The sequence below is a fragment of the Vanellus vanellus genome, assembly GCF_965231255.1.
Source record: "Vanellus vanellus genome assembly, chromosome: 15".
In the NCBI taxonomy this organism is placed as follows: Eukaryota; Metazoa; Chordata; class Aves; order Charadriiformes; family Charadriidae; genus Vanellus; species Vanellus vanellus.
The window spans coordinates 4,002,041-4,019,908 of record NC_138920.1 but is presented as its reverse complement, the minus strand read 5'-3'; the positions used below and the strand labels follow the sequence as shown (position 1 = coordinate 4,019,908).

The window sequence follows — 17,868 nt, the reverse complement described above, 5'->3', positions numbered from 1 at the left end:
TGCCTGAAGTCAGGATCATCTCTACTTAAGCCATTCTTGATGGATGTGTGCCTAATCTGTTCTTAAACCTTCAGGGGTGGAGATTACACATCTCCCCAGGCAATCTCTTCCCGTGCTTAATTATCCTTACCGTTAGGAACGCTTTCCTCTTGCTTAGCCAACATTTCCCTTGTTACAATTTAAGCCTATTGCCTCTTTTCCTATCTGCAGTCGATGCAGAAGTTCATTCATTGCCTCTTCCTTTGCTGCGTCGCGTTTGGAGGCTGTGACTCCTCTTGGTCTTCTCTCCTAGCTAAAGAAACCGAGTCCTTCAGCCCTCCTCCTGAAGACCTTTGCCGCACTTTTCATCTCTTCTCTCCTGATGGTCTATGTCTTTTTTGAAGCAAAACACCCCAAAGTCAACGTAGGATTGCAGCAGAGACCTTTTCACTTGGGATCGGTGGACCCCCTTGATTTTCTGGGGAGAGTTTGGGTTCTTTTTATCCTTCTCCGGGCTTGGGAAGCAGCCTTTCTGCTAAAGCAGGCGGGCTGGGATGCAGAGGTTACCGACAACAGCTCCGGCTGTCATTCAGTGCCTGCACGACACGGAGCCGTTCGTGGGCGTCAGCGGGGTTTGGAATAATTGTCTTCTCTAATTAACTGGTTATCAAACAAGAACATTTCATTACGGTACAATTACTAGCTGCTTTGCTGAGACACAGAGGTGTCAGGATTACGATCCCAACATATGCTTCTTACAGCTCTGATTTTTTGTTTTCATAATCACTAACCATTTTTGCTCCCCCACCCCCCTCCCCAACCCACCCACTCGCTTAATGACTAATGAATCCTCCGGCTTACGAATAAGGAAAATAAATCAGCGGGCATGGCAGGTTAGAAAGAAAAACATGCAAAATGTTTTGAGGATCCTTAAATCTGATAAATTACTTTGAAATTAAAATCCCTGGGAGAAAATGGGATTTAATTAGAAAGTAACATGGTTTTGTCAATGTTTAAATTAAAATTTTAAAGGTTATAAATACTGCACTGGAGCTGCCATTACACAGAGGATTCGTGAGTTTTGTTCGGATCCGCTCCTCCCACGCCAGCGCAGCGTTTCACCAGCTGCGGTTTCGCCGCTCCATGTCCTCGACGGAGCCCTGTGTGGGGGCAGAAAGCCCCCCACATGCGGGACAGGACTGCAGAATTCCTGGCAGGACACCTTTAGGGGTGGTTTTTTTATAATGAGGGGGGTGAGCCCCTGGCGCAGGGTGCCCCGAGAAGCTGTGGCTGCCCCATCCCTGGAGGTGTTCAAGGCCAGGTTGGACGGGGCTTGGAGCAACCTGGGCTGGGGGGAGGTGTCCCTGCCCAGGGCAGGGGGTCAGAACTCGATGATCTTTAAGGTCCCTTCCAACCTAAACCATTCTGTGATTCTAGGGTTCTATGAAAGACAAGGACAGATGAAGAGAGGGGAGGAAAAAAAAATAAAAGGTGTAGCAGGAAAAAAAAAGTGATGGAGATGAAGATGGGCACAGAATTTATTTGGTATCCGTTTATTTGCATTTAGCTTAAGGAAGTCTCATTTACCTGCCCTCTCACTGTCCATAAATTGAACGTTTTTCTCCAGACAAGTCTTCCTAATAATTGAATTAATCTCCACGTAGCTGCGGACACTTTGATTTCCCACTGTCCCAAATTTTTATTTTTTTTTTTTTTAAAAAAAAAAAGGCAAAACCACTCTTGGTATTTTGCTGTTACACAGGAGAAATACAAATGCGTTTTCAACCCATCAGCACCCAGCGACGGCCACTGGTGCACCAGCCTGAGGCACGGGAACTCGTGTCTCATCGCTGTGCGGGCAGCGGGGTCCGCATTTAAGAGCATCGGGGACGCCCGGAATTTCTGCTTTCCAGTAAATGCTGTGGCGGCGGCACTGGTGGCCCCGCGATGGGCTAGGGACGTTAGCGAGGCGAGGACTGTAGAGAAAGGTAATAGCTTTTATTAGGGGAACTGATACAGTTTGAAGAAATAGTTGCTTTTTCCAGGCAAACTCTTCTTCAGGCTGACATTTTGAAATGTAATTTGGGTCTGAATGGAGCAAATATAATACTTCCTCAATACCATAAAGCCAAAGACAAACTGAGGAAAACGCTCCGTTTCAGAAAAATTACCATCTGAGACCTCCGGTGTGTCAAGTCAAAAACGTTTCATTACAGGAATCTTTCTGACTTAACAAGGAAAATAAGGTTTTCAAACCATTTTTAATAGAATTTATCTGTACTGATTTTAAACTGAAATCCAAATAACTGGATAGTTTCACTGCTGGAAGGCTATTTTCCCTTCGGAGGTTGGTGGTAGAAGGGAGTGTGGGGTGCTGTCGTGGCCGTGGAAATTTGCAGGGGAAAGGAGCTAAATATCCCCACGGGGCTGCAGCGCCTTGATTGCTGAAAGCTGTCATTGTTTTAAAAGCAGAATTAAACGTATGCAGATCTGTTGGAATTGAAATCAACTTCGGGTGCGCCGCTTGAGGAGGGCTTTGAGTTTCCAGCAGAGGAGAGGACCGATGGGTCTTTTTCTCAAGAGTTTCTGCCTTTTCGCTGAAATTTTGATTCCGTTTTTAAATATTCTTCTCACTTGAATCTGTTTAACCCCGTGAGGACTCACACCGCTTGAGACCGGCTGGAGTACACCGTTATTTTTACGTACATGAAGGACCAAACTCTGGGCAGATAGGGGACCAGCACCGTGAAACGATCATGAAACGCGTCTCATTATGGGGGAGAGAAGGAAGAATAAACAATAATTCACTCTTACAAAGCTGTATTTATTTTTTTTTTTCTTGGGGTAGCAAACTCTCCTGTTACTTGCTGTTTCCCTGCAAGCCCCAGCTCCCAGAGTCATAAGATTTGGCAAAAATCTCAGTTTTTATACGCTGAGAAAGGGCTTCCCGGCTGTCAGGGCTGCGGAGAAGAGCCTGAAAGTGTCGAGCTCTAACGCCTTGATAATGGGAAAGCCAAGAAAACGAACGAGAAGTTTAGGATTTCTGAACGTCTCACCGTTTTTTAAGCTCGTCCTAGCATTTGGGGATTTTGCCTCTTGTCTTGCTCTTCCAAGAGCCTGGATCACACTTTCCCCTGGTTCCTGTGGGGAAGTGATTTCATTGAGTTCACCCTATAAGTCTGTGTCTCTTAGAGCAGACGGTCATAAATACCCGCCCAGGCACGCAGACCGCTCTGGCCTGGGACGCCTCCAAAAATCCCAGTGTGGTCCAATTCAGGAACTTTATCTCCTTGATTTGGGGGTAAATTCCTCCCCAGCAGGAATGAGTTTTCCATGCAGACGTGCACGCAGGAACAGCCTCAGCGGAGGGGGGGGGGAGGTGTCCCATTGAGCAGGCAGGGCGCAGCCGAGCCCAGCAGCACCCTGTTCTGCTTTATTAATTATTATCCGTTGCTTGGTCCTTTCAGGCGTACAAGAGGAAAACAGAAGCCGCGAAGAAGGAGTACCTGAAAGCCCTGGCAGCGTACCGGGCCAGCCTCGTCTCCAAGGTACAGCCCGTGCACGCATGGCTGCTGGTCATGGCAATGCTGAATTCGTTGTAACTCATGGGACTCTCTGGGGAGGATCAGGTTTATAAGAAATACGGTGTAATCGTGCTATCAAAACTGATATCAGTGTTAGCCACCGTTGGAGCAGGTCCAGAGGAGGCCTCGGAGATGTTGCGAGGGCTGGAGCCCCTCTGCTGGGAGGACAGGCTGGGAGAGTTGGGGGGGTTCAGCCTGGAGAAGAGAAGGCTCCGGGGAGACCTTAGAGCCCCTTCCAGTGCCTAAAGGGGCTTCAGGAGGGCTGGTGAAGGACTTTTTACGAGGGCATGTAGTGATAGGATGAGGGGGAATGGCTTCAAACTGGAAGAGGGGAGATTTAGATTAAACATTAGGAGGAAACTTTTCATTCTGAGGGTGGCCCAGGTTGCCCAGATAAGCTGTGGCTGCCCCATCCCTGGAGGTGTTCAAGGCCAGGTTGGACAGGGCTTGGAGCAACCTGGGCTGGGGGGAGGTGTCCCTGCCCAGGGCAGGGGGGTTGGAATGAGGTGATCTTCAAGGTCCCTTCCAACCCCAACCATTCTATGATTCCTGAGGAGCTAAAAGAAACGCTCTGTGTTCTGCATGCTGCCTTCAGCACCCTGAAACGAGACCCCACTTTGGGTTGTCTTCATCAGCGGGTGTCACAGCAGGGGAGGGGTGTCCTTGCTCGGCGACGGAGGTGTCCCTGCTGCCTGTCCTGCCAGAGGCTGTTCCTCGCCTGGCTCTCGGGGTGTGAGTGCAGCAAATGAGGGAGCGCCGGCGAGGGCAGGGGGACGAGTCTCACCGTGGGTGACAGGAGGGACTGGTTCGGGGGAAGGTGACACCCCAGCCCTGGGCTCACCAGCCAGCACTGGGCAGCAGCCGTGTGCCAGCATCCTGCCTGCACCCTGGGCCGGGCGCTTGGGCTGTTCTGGCTGCTCAGGACCCCGGGTCCTACTTCTGCCGTGCACGCTCAGCCGAGTGCGGGGCTTCCAGGGAGCGAGACCCATCACCGCGGGTTGATGAGCGTGAGCGCGTACGTGCTTAACGCGCTGCAGTCAGGTGAAACCCAGAGAGCCCATTTCGGTCCCTAATAATGAACCTTCAGGGGATTTCAGGTTCACACGGGAACTCCCGGTGCTGCACAGCTGCACCCGGGGCAGCGATGATGGGCCAAGCGCCTGCTCATCCCAGTCCTCCAAATGTGGACGCCCATCCCAGGAGACCTCACACCTTGCCCTCCTCCATGCCTTCAGAGAGGGGACACGGGCATTTGCTGCCTGTGTATTTGAGGTGGCTCCTGCGGAGCTCGTAGGCTTGCCAGCTCAGGGGGATACGCTGCCCTTGGGTTGTGAGTACATGTATGAGGTTGTTTTCCCTTCAAAGCTTCTCCTTGGTACCACACCACACCCTCAGGACTTCATCATCGCATTCAGCTGCTATGGGAAATGATGTCATGTCGCAAATCAACCATCAGCTGCAGGATCCGTGTGATTGGGGTGGTGGGCTGGAAAGGCTCAAAGGCCCCGTACAGACACGAGCACCTGTAGCTGTCTTAACTCGTAAACAGAACCGCAGCAAGGACAGAAAAAAGGGAATGGAAAGGACTGTTTGGGGGTTTAAAAGCTCTTCTTGGTCCTGCTGGAAACATCTGAGGGTCTTGCCTTGAAGGTGCCTAGGAGTGGTGTGGGGCAGGTAGCATGGAAGGCATGGGGTCACCATGCTCTGTGGTTTCTTTTTTTTTTTTCCAGTTTCTCCAGTGACCAATTTTTGCAGAAGAGCAACTTTGTTTTGAGTAAAACAGCACAGTGTGATCCTGGCTGCCGGGTGAGAAAGGATCTGGAGTATCATTACAGAGCCCATCGCAGGACAAAAACCTCATTGTACGAGCCAGAAAATGTCCTGTTGTTCTCTTTTTCCTGCAGAAACGAGGCCACCATTGTCCTGTGCATTGTAGACCCCACCAGGGCTGCCGGAATGCACGAGATTAGGAAAACAGAGTTTTAACAGTCCTGTTCGTTCTCTGTTGGCAGCAAAAATTATTTTTGTCACCCACCTCTGTGGGACCCAAGGAGTGAGCTGCAGGCAGGCATGTCGATGCCCCTCCAGTGCTCCAGGCTCTGCCAAAGGCACCGTTGAGTTACTGGACTTCAATTGCCCCAATGTGGACGCTGCGCCCAGCCTGCGGTCACCCAGCGAGCCGCAGGGCTGGAAGTGCGTGTGCTGGCTGGTGGGAGAGGAGCAGGAGCCGTGGGGAGTCAGGGTAGCTTGGTTGGATGGACGGACGGACATCTCGGGACACATAACGATCTTTCCTTCTTTCTTTTCTTCCTTCCTTCCTCCTCACCCTCCATTCTGTTTTCCCGCAGAGCTCCGCTGACCAGGGGGAGACGAAAAGCGCCCAGAGCAACCCACCTTCCAAAATGATCCCTCCCAAGCAGCCCATGTACCCGATGCCGCCGCAGGCTTCCTCGCCCTACCCCGGCCTGGGCTCCTTCCTGTCCCCATCGGACCTGCAGAACTACCGCGGCCACCCCAGCCTCTCCCGGACCCTCACCTCCAAACCCATGCTGCCCAGCATCAGTGCCTCCCCGCCGCCCTCCTTCCAGATCAGCCCTCCCCTCCACCAGCAGCTCTCCTTGCACCACCCGCAGAGCTCCCTCCTCAGCCAGCCCCTCAGCATGCAGCAGGTCCCCCAGCAGCCCCTCCTGTCCCCCCCCATGGCACTACAGGTACAGCCCCCCATGAACGCCTCGCCTCCCGGGCAGCAGGTTAGTGCTCAGAGACGATTTGCGGCACCAACCGCGGCGTTTCCCCTCCTTCCCCTTGGCTCTGGTGGTTTCTGGGTGGTTTGGAGATGTTGGGTGTTGATGTTGTCCCCAAGGGAGTCTTCTCCCGGCTCCATCAGCTTGCAGATCCCCTAGTTTGGGGGTGGTGTTTTCAAGAGGGTTGAGCTGGGAGCACCAGCGCCCCCACAAATGGGGCAGATTTGTGCGGTGGAGCAAGGAAGGTTCTTTCAGCATGGAGATGGGGTAAAAGCTCCTTGGTGCCCCAGCCTTGTCTGGGGGGGTGGGAGGTTTGCTGATGGTCATCTGAAAGGGTTATCAAACATTGGAAGAGGCTGTCCGGGGAGGGGGTGGATTCGCCATCCCTGGAGGTGTTTAAATAAAGGGCAGAGGTGGTACTTGGGGACGTGGTTTAGAAGTGGTTTTGTCAGGTTGGATTAATGGTTAATGGTTGGACTTACTGATCTTAAAGGTCCCTTCCAATGTCAACAATTCTATGATTCTGTGATCTGAAACTATGGGTTGGAGAGCCAGGGAGAAACCCCTCTCGTGACATTGCTGAGAGAAGAAGTGGGGCTGGGAGGGCATGGGATAGTAGCAGGGATGCAGGGGAGTTGCCAGGAGGAAGAGAAAAAGGATAGAGGGAATGTCACAAACGAAATATAAAATCAATACATTTCCAAAAACTGCCTGGCAATAGGAGAAAAATCACTTTTGTGGCAGAGAGCCGAGCGCACGCAATGTGTGCTTGCGTGTATGCCTGTACTAAGGGCACGGCAGCAAAGCAAATCCCGTAGATGTCTGCTATGAATGTGTAAAACCTGCGGAAGCGAACCATCCTCAGCCATGCCCGGCTCAGCCCGGCAGCCCCCGCTCGGGGAGCCGGCCTGCGGGGCGAAAGTCTCTCCTCTTTAAACTTGCTATGGAGAAAATATGTCTGGAGGAAAAAAAAACAAATGGGCTATAGCAAAAAACCATTTCCTATACCTTATAGAGAACTTGCCAGTGTACAAAGGAGGAGATGAGTGGTTTCCCGAGTTCCTCCATCTGGAATGTGAACTGGACGGACTATTCACAGTGGAGGATGTATCCTCTGAATGCACAGCTGCTGCCATTTACTCGATGATACTTTTAACTGCAGTATTCACCCAGCTGGCTGAATAATTCGTGTTTCACACGTTTACTGGCTATATATCACAGTACTTTATATATCGCAGTAGACTATATATATATACAGTACTTTAGCAATGAAGGAAGCTTTCTTTCCCATAATGTCACCTATTCGGTTTGGGGCTAACTTTGAGGAAACAGAAATTATTAATTTAGGAACAGATACGGGGTGGAAGAGAACCGAAGGAGAGCAGGGGTGTGGAAGCACAGTTATACCTGACCGTAATAAAAAAGCAGCAGATGTGGGAAGGTCAAATCCTTAATCAGATTTTAATTTCCAACCTGCTCCAATTTTCATTTCCAATACCCTGCTCAGGGTATTTCAAGTAACTTCTCCAGCATGGTGGTTGGGCTTTAGCTCTACATAAGCAAAAGGGGGCTCCTGTAATGAGGTGATAGCCTGCGTCCAGAAACGAGCATTTATTGTGATTATGGGATCCCCATAATCACTTTAGTTGGGGTAGTTGTTGCTGCTGAGGGCAGCATTTTGTGAATCTTCATCCCACGTAAATTTGTGAATAAAAAACCAAAAAGTTAAAAAAAAAAAAAAAGTACCCCACGCTGCCCTAATTTTGGATATTTTGGAGAAAAGCGTGTTCTTGGTCAGGGAACTGCCGTGATTCTTGTTTATATACGTTGCCTGATGTTACATAATTAAGCCAACCTCCCAAAAAATCAGGAAAGCTAATCAGCTTTCAAATAAAACGGTTCCCCGGCGTCCTTGTTAAATTGCTCGCGGTGACAGCCGATGGAGGGAGCGTTGCTCGCGTGGATGTTCCTTCTCTTGTTAACATACGTTAGGACGGGCTAACGCGGTGCCGCAAAGGGGGCTGCGACCTGAAGTGGAAAAGCAGTTTTGATTGCCCGACTGCTGATGCAGAGCCTTTCGTGGCCACGTGTCTTCTGCAGCCATTTACCACCCCCCGAGGAGGGAGGGCCTGAAAAAACACGAGGGGGGGGGGGAAGCGGGATGTAAAGCAGATGTCGCTGCGTTGACACCTGCTTGCGAGAACTCGCCTTCTATGGGGTCCCACCCCGGTGGTTTCGGGTCCTGGGCTCGGACCCGCTGCTGTCCCTGGGGCTCTCCCTGCGCTCCGCACTGCCGCGGGTTTGGGGCGATGCACGTGAACGTGTTTACGCCGTATTATTAGCTCTGCTGTGTACATTCCTCTAACCCTTCCTTTCCTTTCCGCCCTGCAGGACTTCTCACATATTTCATCTGAGTTTCAAAACAGCGTTGGACCCCGTTCGCCTGGTGCATCAAACCCGACAGGAAGCACCGAGTGGGACAATGACTACCCCAGCAGAGAGTGTGGGATTAACCACTGCAGGCCAGTAGACAAAACAGCACATTCCTAATGCGCTTTCGATTGTCTGAACTGTGACGGTGTAGGACAGCTGAGAACCTGCCCTAAAACGTACAGCAAGCTGGGTATGGTCAAGGAAGTTCAAGGTTTCCCCTTCTCTGTAGGCCCACTGAAGTGATGCTATGGAAGTAGGTGGCTTAAGAATCACAGATAAATTCTTCATTGGGCGCGAAGAGGTTTCCTTTTCTTGTGTTGCCACCCCATTAGCAATGGAGGATTCGGACACGTTTCCCTCTAGAGCAGGCCAGGGAAGCCCGGTCTCCCCAGGAGAGTCCCTGGAGGTTCGAAGGTGGTCATGTCCATAAGCAATGTCCTTCTGTTCGTAAAGTGGTTGCTCTTATCACTGAGGCCACAACCTCCCGTAGTTGTCTGGAGCACTGGGTCCCTTACTGGTGCTGAGGTTCCACCACGATGGTGCACAAAGCCTCACCCTCCCCAGAGCCACACGATGCTCCAGTGCGCTGCACCTTGCAGGAAAAGCCCAAACATCTACTCAGCTCTTCCCCTTTATGCCCTACAAGCTCTGGCACGAATGTGCCAGCATGAAAGTCCCTTCCATGCTGCTTGAATTCCTCAATAAAGGAAAACATCAGGATAGCCTCAGAGCTGGGGGGCAGGGAGGGTGGGAGAGCTGTTTCCACCCTCTGCCTGATCCGCTGCTCTTGGCTCAGCAATAATAATTCGGAGGTCGCTATTGTGCTCTGTAAAAGAGGCACGCGGTTTGCCGGGAGAGCAGGTAGGGAAGGAGGCTCGGGAGCTTCTGAGTATTGTTTGATTTGCTTGAAGTACTGGAACATAGTGCTTTCACTGGAGATAATAGCAAGCTCCCGGCCTTTTCAGAGCACAGCTCCCGTCTGTGCCAGCAGCGCACTTACAATTGCTGGGCTGGGCACAGACTGTACAGACATTTATTTCTTTCAGGGAAATAAATAACTCGCTGAGCCATTAGAATATCGCCGCTGCCTGCCTGCCCGAGGGGGGCTCGGCTACCTGGATGGGTCTGGGCTCTGCCGGAGACCTTTGCGTGCTCCTTCCTGAAGGCTCCGCAGACAACCCGAAAGAGGCAACCTGGTTGGGACTGTGGGATAAAAGTCGTTTTAGATGCTGCGGGCAAAACGCTGAAGATGCTTAGAGGGTTATGGCACATCCCAACGTGCAGAGGGGCTGAGCAGAGGCAGCTCCCGCAGCAATTCCCCCCCCCCCGAGAGATAAGCATCGCTACTTCGGGCATGAGCTGGGAAAACGCTTGATTCCCTCTGCAAATCCCACTGCCCGGCCCCCGCGTAGAAAACTCGGGGCACTCGAGACTGAACGGGTGAAACGCTCCCGTAGTCGTCAGGGTTGAGTTTCGTGTTGCTAAAACAAGCTCTGTGACATCTGGCTGGAGTGCCGTATGGTAAGCAGAGAGCCCGTGCAATTCGTGATCAAAGCTCATGCGTTTCATGCCTTTGTCACCGCAGAAATATCGAATTTCATGGGTTTATCGCAGCTTCCTGGGAGGAGGGGGGGGGGAGTCATTCTAAAACCAGACAGATTATGCAGAGACTTCCAGATAATTATTAGAGTAGATTATAGCAGTGAACTCAGATGGATATAGATCAGTACTGCAGAGAGCGCTGAGCGCAGTGAAAAATGTCGCAGTCTCCGTTGAGGAAGGAGCCCATCTCCCGCGACTAGAGACACACGAGCTGCTGGCAGCTCCCAAAGCTGCCTTGTTCTCATTTTATCGTAAAATGCGGCAGTGCCATCACCTCCTGCTCCTGCTGGCCCCTGGGATTTGCTGCCTGCCTGCATGCCTTGCATCGCCTGTAGCATCCGCGCGCCTTCCTAGGGCTGCAGCCCTGGTTGCGTCTCAAGGTTACACTCAACGTCGAGAAGAGAGATGATCCGGTTGTCCTCATCCTCCTGTCTGTACCGCTTTCTCCGGTGTACTTTGCGCTAATTTGCAAGCGACGTTCAAAGTCACCCTTGGGCTGCACGGCGGCGCCGTGCCGAGAGCCGGGCGGGAGGACGCAGGGCGAGCTGCGCGCCTGAACCGCCCCGGCAATCAGCAAAGCGGTGATAAAGGGAAGGCACATCTTGTTGGGTTTGATTCATCAGTGCAGTTTGAGGTATAATCGGGAAGTCTCTGGATCATGTAATTGCCCATCTCAGCCTCCAAACTGCGTTTTTCTTAATCGCAATTAGAGCGGCACTCTGAGGAGCAAAAGCAGCAACTGGCTGGAAAGAAAAAGGATTATTTTCTGTTGTGTTCTGGCTGAGCTGAAGGGTCCCATGTTCCTGAAAGAGGGGATCGCACCGACCTCCCCAGTGCCCGGGCAGTCCCATCTTGCTCTCCAGGTTAGGGTTTTCATGTCGTGCCTGACCTTGATATTTCTTTAGCTTCCAACATGTGTTGGCACTGGGTTAGCGGGGATAAAACCTCCCAGTCCTACATTTTCTGTTGTATTTGTCACCCAGACAACTTCTGAAAAACTAACAAGGTTGTCTTTCTCTCTGTCCTTCTCCATCGAATAAGGGATCTGCTGTGGGTTTTTTTACTTTCCCAGCCCACAAGTGCTAGTTAAAATGCCGTTAAATGACACTGCTTCCCTTATGCCCCTCAAATTCTAGGATGCTGTGAGCAGACACTCCTTAATTCATAAACCAGCCGTGTTAGAGAGAGAGTTTTGAATCTTTCTTAGCTCATCCTCTCCCCATTCTTAATGATTTTGTGCTTACTGACTTCCATCCAATTTTCCTAGCTCTTTCTGGGCTGCAGCCCAAGCTGTCCTAGATCGCTAGCGAAGACACGGGTAGCATTTCTCAGCTCCCGCTTAGTATACGACTATCACTTCCCACAAGCAACTGCAGTGTACAATTTTATTGCTTTTTTTGCCGTCATATCACAAACTACTTACATAGTCCCCTGTCTCCCTCACCTGACAGCCTTATTCTCGCGCTTGCTCTTTCCCAGGCAGCCACGCAATACCTGTGCTTTGCAGTGACTTTCCCCGAGGGAACCGGCTCACCGGTACCAGGGGTGCAGCTTGGTTTGCCACCACTTGCAAATCTTTCTTAATTCCTCGAGGCACCTCACTCAATATTTTTTTCTACCCCAACTTCTGATTACAACTCTTTCCATACCAAAGCCATCGTCGGGGGGGGGGGGTGTTTACATTTGTCTCTCGGCATTTAGGTATTTTGGTGATAATACTGAACTGGATTCATCTTTCTATGTCCTTCCTCTCATGCATAAGACATGGATTAGGTTATTTTGGGGTACCATCATTTAGCAACTTTTCTCCCCTCTTTCCACTCTCCTTTGGGTGAAAAGACGGGATGCGCTCAGTTATACCTTGTCCAGAAGCAAAAAACTGTGTACAGCCACTTCATCCGGACACTTGTAACCTCGTTAATTCCTGCTAACAATGAAAGGATCCTCTCCAAATGAGGGAATTTTCCAAATCAGAAGCTAGATGAGCAAACACTGTAAAAAGGGAAGGGTAAACCATCACGAATGCACTTAGTTTGGATTCAATTATTTATGGTAATACTTCATAATGAACTGGGAAATGTTCTGTAGCATGTTTTGTAAAATTAATGAAGTTTTAGTACTGGAATACCTCACTGCTGCTCAGTGGCATTAAATCTTTGCTGAGTGCAGTAGGGAGGACTCTGCATTTTAAATGCAGATTATAAAATGTGGAGATTAACAAAGTGCAGACTCTTCTGCGCACTCTATCAGAAGACAGCTCCATCAAGAGCAGCGTTACCTTGCCGTCTGCTATTGCCCTATTATTCCACTCAAGCACACCCACACCAGAATCTCCCAAAGCTTTGTAAAGTTCTTCACCACCTTTTGAGGCCAAGATGTCTTTATGCAGCCGGTGGCGTTTCCACCAGGTCTGTGTAGATGATAAAACCCATCAAAAAGCCTGGATTTCAAAGCAAAACCCATATAGGACGTCAGCCAGGGGAGAGGGACTTCAGCCACTCCTCTCTCTGCTATGTCCTGACAAAAAGAGCATCTGGGCTCCCTCGTAGGACACTGCTAATGGCAAGTTGAACGTGCCAGCCAGCCCACACGGAGGGTTGAAGCACCGGGCGCTACAGGCAGGGTCGGGAGCGATGACACCTATCTGCACGCCTTGCTGTGGAGCCCTCCACGCGCGGGGTGGCTGGGTGGTGTAAGCTGGCTTCCCTCTCCAGGGCGCACCTGGATCTCTTGAAATCAAAGTCATTGCCTCAATGGCGTGATCAATCCAAGATCTGGTGGGGCAGGGATGTGCAGAGCACACAGCCTGGCAGCTGTCCCCCCAGCCCTCCTCCCTAGCCTCCTGCAAGTAAGGCAGCACTGCAGTCTTCCTTGGGTTCCTTCTACCTCCTGCTGTCTTTATCAGACCCACAGGAACGACCAGCTATTCCTGCTGTCTCAAAGCATTTTTTTCCCTCACTTCCCGTTTATTAATTTTTCTACTTGTTCTTATTTTGGGAGAGGAGGAGAGCAGCATCGAGGAGGTGGTGTCTCCTGCTCGCATGCTCTTCAGCCATCAAACTGATGTAAATCCTTCTGGACACCCATAAGCATCTCCAGCCATAAGCCCCTCAGTTGTATTTTTGAGACCCTCCTACTCCTTATGCAGTCTCAGAATCATAGAATCATGGAATGGTTTGGGTTGGAAGGGACCTTAGAGATCATCCAGGTCCCACCCCCCTGCCATAGGCAGGGACACCTACCCCAGCCCAGGTTGCTCCAAGCCCCATCCAACCTGGCCTTGAACACCTCCAGGGATGGGGCAGCCACAGCTTCTCGGGGCACCCTGCGCCAGGGGCTCACCACCCTCACAGTACAGAATTTCTTCCTAACATCTAATCTAAATCTCCCCTCTTCCAGTTTGAAGCCATTCCCCTTCCTCCTATCACTCCATGCCCTTGTAGAAAGTCCTTCCCCAGCTCTCACTGAGCCCCTTTAGGGACTGGAATGCTGCAATAAGATCTCTTCAGAGCCTTCTCTTCTCCAGGCTGAACAGCCCCATTTTCTAAATCTCCATGGCTTAGACTAAGTACAGCGTGCGATGGAGAAGGGGGCTGGTGGCCAAGGGCTGGTTCCAGGCACGACACGATGGTGGAGCTGGTACCATCATCATGCTGGCGTGCTCTGCAGGAAAATCCAGCCCCAGCAAGAGCAAAAATTAAGCCACAGGAAGGAATTTATGCCTTAGCCCTTGTTGTTGAAGTTCAGGAGGAACTAAAATTGCGTCGGGCTCTGACTCTTAAGTGTCTTCTGCTCAGTTCATCTCTGCGCCCCCATCCCCTGGTGCAGACCACTTTATGTTTTGCATGACGGAATGCCATAAAAACCACAGCATGGCTGAAAATGAGTATGTCGCCGGGCGTGCAAAGGCGGATTCCCGCTCCCCCAGGCGACTCCCCGGCCGTTTCCCTGCCCGGCTCACCTTCTGCCTCTCGCTTCTCTTACAGCATGCTGCCAAGGGACAAGGCACTCTACCTCACCTAAAACTCAACATCTCGGTTTTGAGGAGGCTCAGATGAAGGACACTGGAGAGGGTTTATCTTACAGACTACCCGGAGAGGCACCGAGCAAGTCGTACAGACGAGAGAGCTACCACTGCACCTCGTCGCTGGCTTCGTTCCCAGGCTCTAAGAGCAGTTTCCTTTTTATTATTTTTGAACTCTAAAGTCGACTTTCCGTGGAAGCCCAAAACCTCATAAATCATGAAGAACGACGACGACAACAACAACAACAAAAAATTTAAAAAAAAATTAAATAAATAAACACAAAACCAACAACAACAAAAAAAAAATAAACTAAGGACACCGTTTTTCTGCTTGCCATCAGCTTAGCTACAGACTATTTTCCCAGCGAACTGCTTTTAGACGCAGCATAGGCCCAGGTCTGGTGTCCTACAGCATTAGGCCAGCTCAGTAGGAGGATGCACTCTTTTGACTTGCTAACAGCACTAAACTTTGTGCAAGAAAATGTGAAGTTTGTGTGAATATTGTACATGCAAAGGCCTTGGATGTCTGGCGAAAAAAAAAAAAAAATAAAATACAAAAAATAAATAAAAACTATTGCTAGGTAGGTGGGGGGAAGAGAGCGGAAGGCAAAATGCGAGAGGAAAAATGTGAAAAAGATGATGAAAATATAATTTGTTGGATAGTTGTAAGTAGTTTACTAAGTGTTTTAGAGCTGTGCTAAAGACATCTTTAAGATTTTTTTGTGAAAAAAAATTAGTAGTTTACTTTATAGTAAAAGCATTTTATATTAATTGTAGCACATTTTTTAGTTATACATAGAAGGGAGATGTGTATAAAAAAGACAACAAAAAAAAGCCTGCCAAACTTGTTTCTATTATTTGTACAGCAAGAAATGGACAATTTATATCCATGTTGTATGGCATTATTATATTTTTTCTGCCATATGTCCATCTATTTAAAAATTGCTGACAATGATTTTTGTCTATTTATGAAAAATTAGAGAGCATAATTACCGTTTCTCATAAGGTGCATTTTTGGGTTTGGTTTTTTTTTTTTTTTTTTCTATTTTTTATTTTGTTTGACGGTACTGCTTTCGCAGCACCCGGCACATTCGGTTCACAATGCTTATCTTACCTTTCTTTATAATAAAACATATGAAAAGTAGAACTGAACCAGCCTCTCCTTATTCCGGGGGCACACCCTGGCAACGTCCCGGCCAGCGAGGTCCCTGCCTTGTCCTTGTCCTCGTCCTCAACTTTCCCATCCCGCGCTCCTCTCCCATCACATTCTCACTTGCTTCCTCCTTCTCCCCCCTCGCTCTGGGCCAACGCTACTTAATTAAATACATCTGCGACCACCCCCAGCAATGAGAGTTGTCACTGAGCAATGGCAGACAAGCGTTTTTTCTTTCATTTTCTTGGAAAATGCCAACTTTACCAACTTCTTGCTCACAAAGCTATCCCGTGCCCCGGCCCCATCGACCCTCCTCCCTTTGGCCAACCCTTAAGCAGACAGAAAATGTCCGCACCAGACACGGGGGGTCACCAAGCTGCCTGGTGGTCGTCGGCAGACGCCCACAAAAGCCCCATTTCCAACTTTTCCTAAGGAAGCGTGGATGAGAAGGACGCGGAAAGGGTGGAGAATTCAAATGGCATAAGGTTGGAATTGGCATTCCCATCCTTCCCTAGCGAGGATGGAAAATTCAAATGGCATAAAAAAATAACACGACGTGAAATTTCACACCCTGGGCCACCTGCCTGGAGGAAGCCTGTTAATTAATGTACCATTTTAAGCCTATTTGTAGAGGCAGCTTGGCCGCAGGAGTCTCACCACATTGTGTCACCACCACACAAGTTACTGTCATTGAGATAAGGCCCAATTTCTTCCAGCGTGCATTGAAACGGAAACCTGTGAAGCTGGGGCACGGCTGTGTTTCTCATGCAATTTGGGACACCGGGTCTCGTCCGGATCCAAATCCCACTGCTGAGATCCTATTTTTCCCCACTGCCACCTGTCTATGATGAAAGTGACCTTAACATTTCTGTTCTCCAACGACTTGAAATAACTTTTTTAAGCTTTCAGACCATTTTAATAAACCAGGGGAGAGCTCACCCTTCAGAGTTAAGGGTTTTTTCGATGAGGTAAATGGTCTATTTCATCGCCTAATGGTTTTACGTAGGCTACAAAAACATGTTGCCGTGCCCTGTGCCTGTTGCAGTAAGTCCTCATGAGAATACCAAGCCCCAGCTCTTGCTGGCCCACAGGCCACTGGCCGGGGCAAGGAACGTGTGGTGGGAGTTGTCCTGCTGTCTCCTCTGGTTGACACCTGCTGTGGCATCAATCCCACACACCCTGTTGGCACATCAAACAAGACCCACCCCAAAATCCCACCCAGGAGCTGCCCGCTTTGCATAGGGCAGTGAGGAAGACCTTCTGAGATGGTTTGGGGCACGGTGGGTTTGGAGCAAGCAGTCCCCAGCAGACCACCCTGGATGCCAGGAGAGGTGGAGGTAATGACACCGTGGCAAGGGACGGCAAGTCGCTGGAGCTGCAGGACCCCACAGAGGCTTGCAGAAATGCAGGCAGGTCACAAACTCCTCCTTGTAATCAGCCTGACATAAAATCTATGTTCCCCCTCCACTTCTGAGGCCATCGCGGTGTTATTGCCGGGCGATTGAGTGGCAGTCCTCTCTGCTGCGAACATTTGCTTTCTCGGCGTGAGAGAGAGAGACGTGAAATCAAGGTGTAACTCTGTGAATCGACTTTCATTAGAGCAGTTACACTGTTAACCCCCAGCTTCCTGCTCTCTGCCAGTATAAACAGAAAAAGAGCCCGTTCCTTGTCCCAATGACCACAGGCGACTCTGTATTTTATTCCGGTACAAGGGCAGCAGAATCTCACCAACACAGCACGACAGCTGTGGAGATGGGCAAGCGAGGAGAGCTGCTGGATAAAGAGGTGGGACTCTCCCTCGGTGGTGACCAGCGGAAGGCCCTGAAGTTCCCCTTTTACCTCTGTAATCTCGAGCCTTTTGAAAATGAAACGAGGAGCATGATAAAACTTGCCGAGGAGCAGCACGAGCAATAACATCTCAGCCCAGCTTGGGTAGCTAATGGTGAGCAGATAATTACTCTGCAGTATCAGAGCCAGGAGATTTCTTCCAAATATGCAATTATTAAAATAAGGGGGGGAAAGGGGGGAATAGGACATTAAGATGGAAACCTACCTTGAGTTCTCAGAGCAAGGAGATAGGACTTATTCCAGGGAGAGTTTCTGAAATGTTAATTTTTTCTGTGTGGAGCAGGTAAGTGGCCTTGAGACTCTGAAATCACAGGGAAGCCGTTGCCAGCCCTGGGAGAAGATCTGGAAGAGGTCTTCACTCGAAGCATCCCATTACACCTGGTCCCCATGCTTTGCCTTTTCTGAAGGAAGGTGCCCATCCGCGATGCCCAACAGCCCCATGGGCTCCAGCAGCCGTCCAAAAGCCTCCACCGAGAAGGTCTCCTTGGTGGGCAAGGTGAC

At 50.1% G+C, this 17,868-nt stretch overlaps 1 protein-coding gene across 1 annotated transcript in view; it reads left to right on the top strand.

The window, feature by feature from the left end:
* TOX2 (TOX high mobility group box family member 2) overlaps nt 1-15,195 on the top strand; it is a gene marked incomplete at its 5' end in the record, with an annotated part of 163,944 nt that extends 148,749 nt beyond the window's left edge. Inside the window, 4 exons of the mRNA XM_082491048.1 lie at nt 3,447-3,527; nt 5,912-6,313; nt 8,699-8,829; nt 14,329-15,195. Coding sequence (XP_082347174.1) covers nt 3,447-3,527; nt 5,912-6,313; nt 8,699-8,829; nt 14,329-14,365 — 651 coding nt within the window. The 3' untranslated portion in view covers nt 14,366-15,195. The remainder of the gene's footprint in view (nt 1-3,446; nt 3,528-5,911; nt 6,314-8,698; nt 8,830-14,328) is intronic.
* Between the last annotated feature and the right edge of the window lie 2,673 nt (nt 15,196-17,868).